Consider the following 13,599-nt stretch of genomic DNA (forward strand, 5'->3'; position numbering starts at 1 on the left):
CCTCCTTGGAAACTGCATTGCGTATGCTTTCCTCAGAAGATGGCTCTTTCTCTCCTTGCTCTTCAAGGTCTGAACATTTCAGGCTTAGAGCCAACTTTTTGGCTTTGTCTGATTACTATCCATCTCCCTTAAATTGGTTTGTGTTATTTTGTCCCAGGACTTTCATGCAATGGGGAAGCAGGGCAGCGCTTGTGAGCTCAAGGTTGTTCCTTGGCAGCAGGGCAGGGTCAGAAAGCATTAGTTACAACATGCCACATACATATTTTTATATTTCCCCTTTCCTGAGGTTAAAAAGAGGAGGAACAGATCTGGCATGATTTTAGCCCATAGTAATTCCCTGAAACCAGCCTGCTGATAACATTAAAAGAATATTCAAATTGAAAATATTGCACTCTCCAAATTTGCAGCCATGGTACACAAAAAAGTCTTCTTTCCTAAATGCCAGCTCTCACTTTTCTAAATGCCATCCATAGGGTTATAGAGGGAATTCTGTCTGGTCCATAGTCCTATAAATTCTAATTAAGACCAACACCATTTATCAGACAACTGTCAGTTTAATAACTTCCCCTCAACATCATTATATCACAATAATGATATATCATCAGGGACTTCAGAACAGCAAAGCACTAGTTTAACAATGTAAGCAGCAAAATTTACCCTATGGCATGTCTTTCCAAGAGGCGCTGAACCGGCATAGAGAGTTTTCCCAGAAAACGTTTGATGATCGGTCGGCTCTTTGCAAATTTGTCTTTAACTTCTATTTCCAGGACATCCGTGGGCAGGGAGACAAAGCTGAATTGCTGAAAGAAAGGAAGGGTACAGAACAATAAGCTGGTGGCCGGGCCACAGCAACACAGAGTACTTCAGCTGTGAGGCACACCTCAGCACAGAGAAGTGAGGATGTAGCGAGGTGAAGGATATATGATCACTCTTTTCAGATAGATTGTTTTGAAGTATCTCCATTTGTTGTTCATCTCTGCCCCAGCTCAGAAAGGAAGAACTCTGAAAATACTGTTTATCTTGATCAGTCTCCTAACCAGGTTCATGCCACAGTCTCACAATGAACTCAACCAGAAGGCAAGCCATGGCACAGGCTACTGTCACAAACAATACTGGGAAAAATAGGAACAGTACCATCTAAAACTGCTCCTGTTACCAAGTGCATTGAAACGTGTTGACTGCTGTCTCAGGTGGTCTGGTCATAAAAACATTGATTTATTTGTAAGCAATGTTTCAGTAAGCTTTTAGAGACTTTGTGCATGCAAATCTGGGATAGGAATAAGGAGAGTGGTATTTTAGGTTATAGGAACAAGCAGGGGAGCATTAGGGCACCTGGAGATGTCTAGATATCCCAAAGCTCAATTTAAAAATAGTAGTGTTGGGGGTTTAGGAGCTCTCCTGGGGTTTTTTTCTGTTAAAGGAATGTTCCCCATACGTGTTGCTAGGGGGACAAATTGCTGGGTACTTCAGAAAAAAAAAAAGACCTAGCCATTGGGGGAGGGCTGCATCTGGCTACTCTTTTGTTTCACCTGGGTGTGTGGACAGTCGGTCCTGGCGTTTGGACAGAGAGAGAGGCTGCTTTCTTCGGCTGCTTTTTTCCTTCTGCCAGAGAAACCCCAGGATTCCAAGCCCGCCTTCCCTGCCCCGCTGGGAGCCGGGCCGTGGCTGCCCTGCCCCCGCCGCTGCTTCGAGCCTTCGCTACGTTGTAGTCGTGCTCGCCCTGCCTGCCCAGACCTCTGGGGGGGTTCCCCGTTTGGATACATTGCGTCTGCCACCCGGGATTTGTGCTCGTCCCTCCCGTCCCAGCCTGCTGTTCCAGCCTGCTGCTCCAGCCTGCTGTTCCCGAGGGTCCGGCCGGACACCGGGATCAGCTGCCCAGGGGTTTGTGAAGCCTTTGTTCCTTCCCTTCCCGGGATCCCAGGCCACCAGGGCCGCGTGTTTCCCGAGCTCGCTCCGGAGCGCCCCCTGCAGCCGCGGGGGAACCATCGCACCTGCCCTGCTCACCGGGAGCCGCCAGCGCCCCTGCCGGCTGCGAGCGGAACTGCACCCGAGGGGAAATAGCCCGACAGCCGAGAAGGCTGGGACTGGGTTTGGGATTGTTTGCTGTTACTGCCATAGTTGCTGTTTGTTTGACTGGTTATACACATATAGATATATAATAGTAAAGAACTGTTATTCCTATTTCCTGTATCTTCGCGTAAAAACCCCTTGATTTCAAAATTATAACAACTCGGAGGGAAGGGGGGTCATATCTGCCATTCCAAGGGAGGCTCCTGCCTTCCTTAGTAGACACCTGTCTTTCAAACCAAGACAAGTAGTGAAAAGCAAATATATTAGGTAACTTGGCCTTGCTTTCTCCAAGACTGCCTAATTCAGTACAGGCATGGGGCTGGTGACACAGGTCACAATAATTTTCCCAAACATCCGCTACTACTAGAATATCATCAATCAAAAGAGCACATTTGTGCTGTGGTGCACAGTAGTAGGAAAACTGTCAAGCCACTGTTCACCTAACTGAGAGGTCAGTACTGATCTGGAAGACAACTTCTGTAGTAAGTGAATATTGAGATGGATAAAAAGATTTTTCTAGCTTTCCCCCTGCCAAACCCAATCTTCACAACAAAATCATTCTCTGGGCTATCAAGGCCTGGAGTTAAAGCCCTAAATCACTTGCTCTGTTGAATCATGATCTAATTCTGACATGCTTCGTTTAAACAGCTTCAAGTGAAACCAACATGAGCGGGATATTCTGTTAATCACACCCTGCAAAAACGCAAATAATCACAGAAGTACAATTCAAGCAAGAGCGAAAGTGTTATTTTCTTCTTGTTTTCTTCTACAACTTTTCAACAGGCTACCAATTAAGATAAATGCACCAAACAGGAGAACTTGAATTCCCCATGTATACTGAAAGTTGCCTTAAAATAAGTTTTCTTACTATTATGTTTCACCTGCTAAAAATCTTGAGTAACTGCCACTTCATGACACTTGAAAGCAGAAGAGGGGAATTAACTTTTAAATGAATTATTGTAACATACAGCAATTTGCCATTTAATGAATTCTTCATTATTGTGGTGCCGACTCCTATATTGTAAAAATCTCTGTGAGGTGCAGCATGCACATACACAGGTAAAGAGCAAACTGCCCACAAGTGAAAAGTAAAACATAGGTTTAACGATCTGATGTCAATAATATATTGTCTTGCAGCTCTGAAGCAAATCAGAATCTACATGGAAATTTATTTTCATAGTATCACATGGAACCAAGCCTGACAGCTCCTTCCTTGAATAGGAAACATATTGACCTTTTCCAGAGTAATAATTAGGACCTGAGCAGAGAGTATGGACCCAAGGTGCAAGATGTATTGGAATCAGCCAAAGAAAATGTCCCTTTTCCTTGAATAGCTGTGCTTCAAGACTTGCAAACACCAGGATATTCCATACAAATTGTAAAATCCAATTGTGTTCTGATTTCATCACCTGCCAACCCATTGCATTTTAGGATACTAAGACTGCCCTGGGACCAGGCCCTGGTCCATGATCACAGTTCCCAAATGTCTCCTCTAGGAGGATGTTCTCATGCATAATACCAGCAGCATTTTGGAAACACAGTTAAGCCTTTAAGAGCAGAAGTGTCCTGTGGCAGAGCTCAAAGGCTTTGCCATTTGGAGGCAGCTGTGGTTCGAGATCAAAAGTGAACTCACTGAAATGGGTTTGGACACAGTTTGTAAAATAGTGATAATTTTACATAATTCAGTTTTCCATTAGCTAAGCACTTGCTCCTGCTGTTGCTCTCATCTAGTCTAAGTCTTGTTGGGCAAGATTTTTCTAAGGCAATCTCTGACTGCAGGTGCCTCAGGCTCACACCATTCACACTGAAAAGCCAAAAGGAATACTTGTTTGTAGAGCAAATGGGCCTCTAGCCCTCTGAAAAAATGGATCCCAGCCAAACACCTTGGTTTGAGAACTCAGAGACTTACAAATGCATTTTCAAAAACCACCAAACACTTTTGAAAACATGCTTCTTGTGGTATTTAATGATTGGAATGCAATCTTTGGATGTGGAAGCAAATCACCATCAAATCCTAGTTTCCCTCTCTTCCTTCACCATCTTTTCTGACAAGTCCCAGACCCTGTACCTCAGCCACAAAATATTGATTGCGCTTCCACTGTTCAAAGCCTTGGCCTTTCCTATCCTGTTTGGCCTCTACTATCATGTCTATCTGGAAGAGAAAGGACTCTGTGTTTTATGGTCTTATGCAACATAACTAATCCTAAGTAGTAATATATTACTGATAAAATAAATTAAATCCTTTCCTTGAATAATATTTGCAAATTATCACACAGTAAATGGCCAGTTTGTGAAAATGACAGCACAGGCTTCATATATAAGCTTAAAAAAAAATCAAACTGAAAATCCCAAACAAAGGAAAACAAAACAACCTCATCAAACCCCCCAAACCCCAAACAAACAGACAAAAACCCAACACTGATTATAAATTCTGCAGTACCTTGGGTTCACACTCAGGGATGTTGTGATTAATAATTCATCCCAAGGAGGGGTGAAAAAAGGGAGGCTGCAAAATCACAACAGAGATAAAAATCAACTGTTGAGGAGGAGGGAAGTTTGATGTGGCTTCTAACACGTGCCCAGAAACGTCACCATTGACAAGTAAAAGAGCTGCATTTTAAGAACAAGTCTGCTGACATTTTTTGATGTTACTATTACAATTTTTACTGTAAGTCCTCTGTTTTTTGGAACTTTTCTTATTATTGCAACTCCTAGTGTTACAGAATTAACTCAGAAGTTCAGCTTTCACACTGAAGAAAGTATAACACTCATAGTTGCAAAGGAAAAACAAGAATACAAAAACTTTAGCATATGGAGCCCAAGTATATTATTTTTAAAAGACTTCTGATTTTTTGGACAGTCATTACTTCAAGCCAGATTCTTTAATCTTTCTCAGCTGGCATTGACTACTGGATATTTTCTTTCACACTCTAAACCAGCAATCTTTACCCTGTATATTTTCATTTACCCTGTATATTTTCATTTGGGCCACAGCTCACTTTGTGAGCCAGTTCATTGCTTGTTTTCGTTTTTCCCCATGAAAGTTTAAGTTCTTTGAATCACAACCACTAGTTCAAACCCTGCAAGACTGGTCAAGAACTTCATGGAACCTGCTGGAATCCAAAGACATTAAACTAAATTTTACACTGAGACTAACTGTAGAAGAGTACACTGAAGTTTACATAAGTGGGCTTTTTTTTCACAGTCAAAAAACAAAGTGAAAGTATAATTTCTGGGAGTTTTTAAATTCTGCTGTCACAATTTAACTTGTTCCAAAGTTTTAGCCTCTCCAGCTGTTCAGAGGTCCACCAAACTTGACAATGGCTTCATTTAAGTGGTTTGTGACTCTGTCTGAGCCTTTCTTTTACTTGAATTAAAAAAATCTCCAAGGAAGTAATGGATTTCAAGACAGGTGCTAACTCATCTACCAGAAGACCTGCAGTTTCAAGTCTAAAGCCCAAGAACAAAACTTTGTCTAGTGACTGATTATGTATTCATTTGGATAACAGCAGACAACAGGACATCTGTAAAAAACAATTCACAACAATTTATTTAAGTAATTACTAGAACTTGTTTTCACTTGATCCACAACCAAAATTCAAGTAAAATGCATTGTATAAAATTTAGGGAACAAAATTCTTGCAAGTAATGGGCAGACCCCAAATTTATATATGATCTACAGCAGTCAGTGGATAAACAGATAACAAACAAGAAGTTAAATCTCTATTCTCTGATTAGCTCAAGCCAGTAATTACCTACAATGTTGCATGAGCACACTGCATTGCCCTGTCTATCACACCAACTTGGTGCAAAACAACTCTTAGAACTTGAGATGATACTTGACCCAGCACACTCCACAGAGAAGGCAGACTGCCTCAGCAGAACGAAACGCCGTTAGGAATAACCTGTTTTTCACAGAGGGCCTGGCCCTAGAAAGAGCCTCTGACCCCATCTTGTCACTGTGGTATCTGATCCTTACCTGCTAGGGATGCAAGGGCTCTCCTTTATAGGAAAGATGAGGAGGTCCTCCACTGAAAGGAGGAAGTAGCGAACCAGCTGCCCTTGCGTCTGGAAGAATCCCAGATTGAAAAACCCCCAGAGTTAGAGGCTTTGGAAAAGAGTACAGACATCCAGAGGGGAAAACCTTTTTATTTTCCTTTAGAAATATACTAGGACTGTTAGAGGAAATGGTTGTCTGTCAGGTGTATTCCTAAAAAGAAGTTGCAATCAGAAAGTCTGAACACAAGGAATGATTGAAGATCCCTGGTACACTCAGGAAAAATAGCACTTGTGAGCTGCAGAATGGAGGCCTTGTGGAGGCTGATGTTTCCTAACCTCTGGAATACCTTGGCCATGTCTGCATTAGGAAGATTTATGGTACAATAAATCTGGAGATCTGGAGAGCAAAGCAGCTGGTGCTGTGCACCTGACTACCACATCCAGACATGTTGCAAGGGTTTTACCATAAAGTGTCTCCAGGCTGGTGCCCTGGATTGAACTCCCATTTATTGTCTGAAAAGCACCCAGTGCGCTCCTGGAGCACCCCTGTTTGCTTCCCTTCTGTTGACAGTAACTGAGTTCAGGACTTCAGGACTGTCAAGTGGTGTCTTTAGGGGGGGAGCAGGAGATTTGCTTTGAAATAGATCTCTTGAATGGAACACAACTACTATTATAGATGGACCCAGTGAATTGTTAAGAACCATGCTCAACAGAACAAGTTAGTATGTGCATTATTTTCCCAGTGTCTTCTTCAATTATTTCCTTTTTAGGGTGTGATTGCATCTCCCTGGAATTATGATGACTAGGAGGAAACAGACTTGCTCTAGATGCAAAGTCATTACACCTCTCTACTTTCCCTACTTCATCCATTTGTCAATGCCTGTCCCACTTATTACAGTGGCGAGAGATGCAATGACTGTTTTGTTCCCACACATTTAATGCAAAGAGGGAGTAGGACAGGAGAGAGAGATCCTTTTAACTCCTCACTAAGAGAAGAGCTGCAGCATTATAACATCTTATTAGACATGGAGAATCTGTACCAGGCTCATCCTTAAAATGTCCCTGCCAATGGAAAAGCTTTAGCTGGTATTTTCTCAGTCACCAAGAATCAACAAGCTGTAATTAATTATTTCCATAGAAATACAGAAATGGAGGGCGAGGAAAGAGCAAAAGTGTCATGATAAAGAAAATCACAGCAACATATTAACATATTAAGTCTTCTTGGGTTAAACAGTGTATCATCAATCTGGGCTCTGGTCAGTAATAAGTCATTAGGATTCTCCTCTCATTTACACAGATTTTACACAGCTGCCTCCTGCAGATTCACTCTCACAAGAGACACAAATCAGAATCAAACCTACCTAGAATCAGCTGAGACATTCATATTCTCACACCATCTCAATGATCTAAATGTAAATCTGATTTCACGTTACTGCTGCCATCTTCAAGCACGATCTGTAAACACTGTAGTAAACACCACCGAAGGAATTTCAGATAGTAACCTACTTTTCAGCACCTATTTGCTTCCAGACCCAACAATGGTTTTACAGACACAGATGATTAATTTAATTAACGTGAACAGATCTTGGGGGGACCTTAATGCATGACATATAAGGTAAAGAACAAAGGCCTGTGCTAATGCTGACCTGGAGAATGCACCTATAGCCATTTATGAGATAACAGAACCACTTCCACAGCTTGGAATAGTTTTCATAGAAAGCCAGATACTGGTGATGATTCACTTCCATGTTTTATTTTTACCAAAGTTGTTTGCATCCCTGAATACAGATGGATCTCAGTGACTCAATAGCACTATCAAGGAAGTTGTCAAAATGAGCAGAGTATGTCCATTAGCACCAATTAGACAAGTTATGGGCAAGCCAAATTCTCTAAAAACAGTCAGTATAATAACCGGTAGACAGTATAATAAAGTCAGTATAATAAAGGTAGATAAATTATACACTGGTGACAGGAAGAATTGGGCTCTCAGTGTGGAGTTGAATAAGCAGTAGAATTAAAAATAAAATTTATTTGTGATATCCATCATGTACAGGGATGATACAAGCAGAAGTAAATCTTAAAAGGCTGTGAATTACATTTGATGGATGAAGACAAATTTATTCTTTCAGTTGAATATTTCATTAGTGAGTTTTGTTTCAAATACTCCAGTGAAACAATTACAGTCTTAATGCACATGCCACTCTACATCTGTATTACTCTGTTCTCCATTCAAAAACCTCCTCTACACGTCACTACCTTCCCATATAACACTACTTACACCAACAGCTGGATAAGCTCATCAAGAATTCCTGTTTCTTAAGCTTTCTACAGTGCTCCTTAGTGACAAGACAAAATACTGCAGAGTCAGTAATACCAAAAGCAGAGCTCCACTGTTGCCACGGGTGGGGACATGCCTACGCCTACTGTGAGAGAATGCTGGAACACAGCAGGGACTGCAGGGGGCCAAAACCAATGCAGTTCTTTATTCTGGCATGGCACAATTGTTGGGGCTTTTTTCCCTACCATAAAAGGGGTGCACATAAATACATTTTGATGTTCTAAAGTCTCATTCAATCCTTTCCACTGAACTCCTTCAAAGTCAGCTAGGGCCTTCACCAAATTTGCTTTCTGTATTTCTCCCTCAGATTCATCTCAGAATTGTCTACAAATTTATTAGCACAGCAAAGACTGAAAATATTTGAAGACACTTATCAGCACTAGTATACAAAGCTAGCAAGACTGATAGTCTTCTAGGTGCAGAAGCTGCAAGTAAAATGCTGTTCTAGAAGAATAATGTCTTAAAAAAAAAATCTAGATGATTTTTCACACCATAACTCATTCCTGAAGAAGCTAAAGTTGTCATGGGCTTTCACACTTCAATCATCAACAGATATTAAAATCCATAGCTGTAAAGTTACAGCTTGTCTGTGTAGTCAATGTTTTACTCTTTACCTGGGCATGTGTTTAGAAATGTTACACAGTGAACCCACCACTGCAAGGCTTTACTCAGTCCTGATGACCCCTTTGGTGAAACTCATACTAAATTCAGGATCTGGATTTTACTTCACCTATATATTGTTTTTATGCTTAGGTGTGAAGGCCTCCAAGGTTCTGCAGCATTTTCTTTTGTATTTGCCAGCAGAAGGGGGAAAAGCGTATCCAGATTAAACAATAAGGGGCTCAATCAATGTGATGTTTCTGTTGCTTTTGTTTTGGACTTCTGTTGAAATTACGGAATGATTCTGTGAGGCCATGGTAGGATTGTCAGCGTTCTACTGTTCTGAATACTATATCAAAATCAGATCACATATAACCCACACTTTAGTTTAAATTCATACTGTTGATTCAAATACACTAAAATACCTTCAATGGGTTTACTCTGTTCTGGGAAGACTCAGCTTTGCTCAAGTATCCCCTGCTTGTATGACTCTAGGTTTGTGCTACATCAGGTAGCACCTGTTGTATCAGCCAACATAAAGCCTCTAGAGACACAGAGAGTTAATGCAAACCCCCTATTGCCTGACCTGACTACTTTGGCAAAGTCTTCTTCAGTCCTGGAGCTGCTGGGTGGTCTATCACACACCAGTTCAGCATTCAGGATCATAGAATCAGTGCTCAAGTTATAACTCTGCATTAAGAAAAGCAGTCACAGACCAGCACTCAAGTCAGCCAGTTGCATCCTGGCATTCCTGCAGGCAGCATCCAAACCCAATGCTTCTATCACTGAGGATGGCCTGCACTACAGAAGCCTTCTCTCCCCAAACCACCTCCCACTGGCATTCAAGTCCCTCAGTGCTTCCTTCTTCTGTCTCTCAAGAGACAGCTTACGTGAGAAATTATTCAAGTGAAATATTTTTGAAAGGTTGTGAGGTATCTGAGGTGCAGAAAGCATAAGTTACACAGCTGAAAATACTGTAAATATGTGTATCAGGTCTGTCATACTAACTGCTATTTGTTAAGTGCTCTTGCTCTCTGCTTATTTGCATCAATTCATTCACCAGTGAAATGTGGCTGTCTTCAGAGTGATAAGGCAGCCATCCCAAACACTCTTGTCTCAACTATAACTTAACAGCATTTGTAAAAGCTAAGGCAAAGAAACAAGGAGTGAAAGAAGCTGGAATTGTTTCTGCAGGAAGTTGAGATTGTTTTTAACCTAGTAGTGGGCTCCCACTTGAAGGCAATCTACTCCTCCACAGTTAGATTATTGGAGTTGAAATTCAAGGCGTCATTTAACAGATGACGCTTCCTACTACTTAAAATATGCTGAGTGGTTGCATCAGCCAATTTCTATAGTCATCTCACTGGCCATTCTTCAGAGTTCTCTTTCCACTCACCAGTAAATAAAATAAAAACTGAGGAAACGGTCTGCTCAAGCTGCCATAGTGTCAGAGACTGAAATATTTTCATTTATGACTTAAACATTTTCATGAAAAACTTTAAAAACTGTATTACAAAAGCTGCAGAGAAGACTACCACACCCTGGACAGGGCTCTGAGAGGCCCTGGGCCCGTTGATGAAGATAACGTAACAACTCAGGGCTGGGGACAGTCACAAAGCACAGGCTTAACACCTCAGCAGTGGAGCTCACGGCCCCAGGGCTATCAGCTGCCAGGCTCGAACACACCCTCCACCAAAGGGTGGGGGGAGAGAGGCTTTGGGTGTGTGCTGGAAAAGCCTCTGGTGAGAGGCGCAGTGACCGCCCATCCTCCACCGTGCAGAGGAGCCCAGCTGAGGGACCCTCACCCAGGGAAAAAGCCGCATCCATGTGAAGGACAGAGGGGGTGTCACGGCCCATCAAAGGCCCCCCTAAGGGGTCCCCAGACCCTGCACCACAGATGATGCAACAAATCCAGAGTCTTGCAAGGGACCGTGTCAAACTGGCCCCCCCTGTAGGGGAGGCACCTGGGCGTTCCCACCTGCCCAAAGCGGGTATTAATCCACAGGATTCTGTACTCTTCGGCGGCAGGGCACCCTCACCACCAGCAGACCAGATGGAGGGGAGCAACGAGATGCCATTGGGACTCCTGGATGGGTGATATGCTTCCACCTAACCCCTGTCACCCTCTCCCTGTCGTCCCCCCCCCCCCCCCCCCCCCTTCTTTCTCTATTTCTTTCTTTCTTTTCTCTTTCTCTTTGCCTCTTTTACTATTAATACAATATATCAATTTTTTTTGGCACCAACATCTAACCTCGTTTGGTTTTAATCTCATTTTTGGGTATATTTTGAACCTTCAAAGTTCTTTCCGTTTTACACACAGAGACTTAATTTTCTTTGCTCTTCTGGGTTTAAACTGGATCACAACACATAGTTAAGAAAGAAATACCATAAATATGTCTAAGGTAAAGTCCAGAAACCTGAAGTACTTTATCAGCCAAACCATAGAATTTCCTATCCAGTTGGAGGTATGCAAACTAATTTTTAAACCACCGTGCTTGATCTATTACTTGTCTGAACTGTGTATCACTTCACTGATTTTTGAAAAAGTAAATCTTTTTGAAGAAGCTTTTTCCAAACAATGTGACAGCAGACACATTGTTTCAATATCAAACAATATGGGAACAGTGTCATTATTTTTCCACTATCTATACTAGAAGATAAGCATCCACCCTTCTCAATTCTACTACATGTACACAAGATTTGGGAAATGGGCACTTCCTTCTGAGATTTTCTTTGCATTTTACCTCCAATCAGCATGATAGGACTATTTACCCTTTGTGCTTTTGCAACTGTCTGGACTGGCAGGGCAATACCTGCCTAACCCGGGACTGTAGAGTCAAGCTGTCCAGTGCCATGTGGTTTCCAGGCACTCACTTTTTTAACGTTACAGATGTTTCTGAAGAGCATGTGAAAACATACAGAAACATGTTCAAAATGATGTCTCTCTATCAGGAGACGATAGCACCTGGGCTTTAACTTGTCTCAGCAAAAATTCTCAGTGTGAGGGCTCTTTCACCTCTACAGAGATCCCTGCTGCAAGTGTCAGATTGTCACTTGCTACTCCTCATCTATAAGACATTTCCATTTCCTTATGTCCCCTTGTACAAAGTACTGCAAATTAGAGCAATGGAAGAATAGGTTTAAGTCAGAATAACTTGTGCTGAACAGCATTTGAACAGCCTATGAAATGAAGATGATCATCAATATTACATGAGACAGATGAAAATTTGCCTGAGGTACCACAGTGCTCCCAGAGTGTTTGTATAATGCAGGTGGTTACCATACAAACAGAACAGCATGGTAAGTATATGACAAAGAATACCAGAACAAATTAATATAAATAAATCAGACATCTTTTAGTCTGTAGGACTTTTGGTGCTAAAGCCCTACAAAACTGAATTGACTCTTTCACTTCTGAATTTGCTCAAGGGTAATCAAGAACATATATAAAGATCCTAGTCTGCAGATATTTCAATAATTTTATTTCCCTATTCCAGGTTTTTTCAAGTTTAGCATCCAATACAAATCAGATCGGTCATTCAACTGAAAAAAAATGAACATCTGCTTTTTAGTCACATGGAGTGACAGAGAATCTAAGAAAAGAATGACCCTTCTGAAATAATATATTGCCTAAAATTTGTTTTTGCGAAAACAGCTTGTGACTGATACTCTTAATGAATGGCTACAAGTCCTCAGTATTTTGTCACTTCATATATTCACATCCATAAGTAAAAAGGGTGGACAGAAGAATGGCTACCACCATGATTCAGCAACAGTTTTCAGTCTTCCCTCTCCCCTTGTCCCATGAAGGGACAAAGTTGCAGAAAATCAGGCCTATGGTCTTCTGTGCAGCAGAAACCAATGCAGCTCTTCAGTAACAAAACAAAGAGTTCAGATGGGCTGATTGCACAGACTGCAGCACAAATGCACGCAGTTAAACGCCCCAGTATCAGCTGAGGAGAAGGCAGAAGGAGAACATGCTGAACCATGGCTTGACTCTTTTACACTCCTTTGCCACTCACAGCCTAACAACAGAGAGGGAGAAGCAGCATGCTTGCACGCAATCAAGAAAACCTGGGGGCTGAACAGGGAAGCTGGAAGCCAGCTGTGCTCTTTTGCTTTCCCATGTCCATAATTAGGGCATTTCATTGTTTCTCCTTTTCTTGCTGCCAAACTCCACTTGGAAAAGAAATGTCAGCCCACAAACTCAGTGATTTGGCATGGTTTGAGGAGAAGACACCGGTGACATTTTATCAGGGCCACATTCCTATGGACTGAGCATTACACACACACAGCAAGTTTCCCCTTCATACGTGCTCCCTTCTAGGTCTGTGTCTTATGCACTGCACTGAAAGGTCTCTACCAACTGCCTGATCCCCCATGCCAGTTCTAGCTTGACCATATCCTCAGCTGGACCTGGGACCTCTCATCCAGATACATCTGATGCATGGCTGCACAGAGGAGTTATGACTTGGTGGATGCCTCATAACAGTGTCCTCAGTTTAGTTCTGCTAGAAGGCATTTTTCTCTGACTAGTTTCAAGGTTGTTTCCCCAGTCATAAAACCTCCCCCACCTGTCACATAACCTGATT

At 42.0% G+C, this 13,599-nt stretch overlaps 1 protein-coding gene across 1 annotated transcript in view; it reads right to left on the reverse strand.

Moving 5' to 3' along the window:
- The window catches only part of HECW1 (HECT, C2 and WW domain containing E3 ubiquitin protein ligase 1), a gene marked incomplete at both ends in the record, with an annotated part of 181,265 nt that overhangs the window by 72,401 nt on the left and 95,265 nt on the right, over positions 1 to 13,599 (reverse strand). Inside the window, one exon of the mRNA XM_082278039.1 lies at positions 658 to 800. Within this exon, the coding sequence (XP_082134165.1) occupies positions 658 to 800 (143 nt within the window). The remainder of the gene's footprint in view (positions 1 to 657; positions 801 to 13,599) is intronic.

This window comes from Coloeus monedula (assembly GCF_965178545.1).
Source record: "Coloeus monedula genome assembly, chromosome: 1".
NCBI classification, from domain to species: Eukaryota; Metazoa; Chordata; class Aves; order Passeriformes; family Corvidae; genus Coloeus; species Coloeus monedula.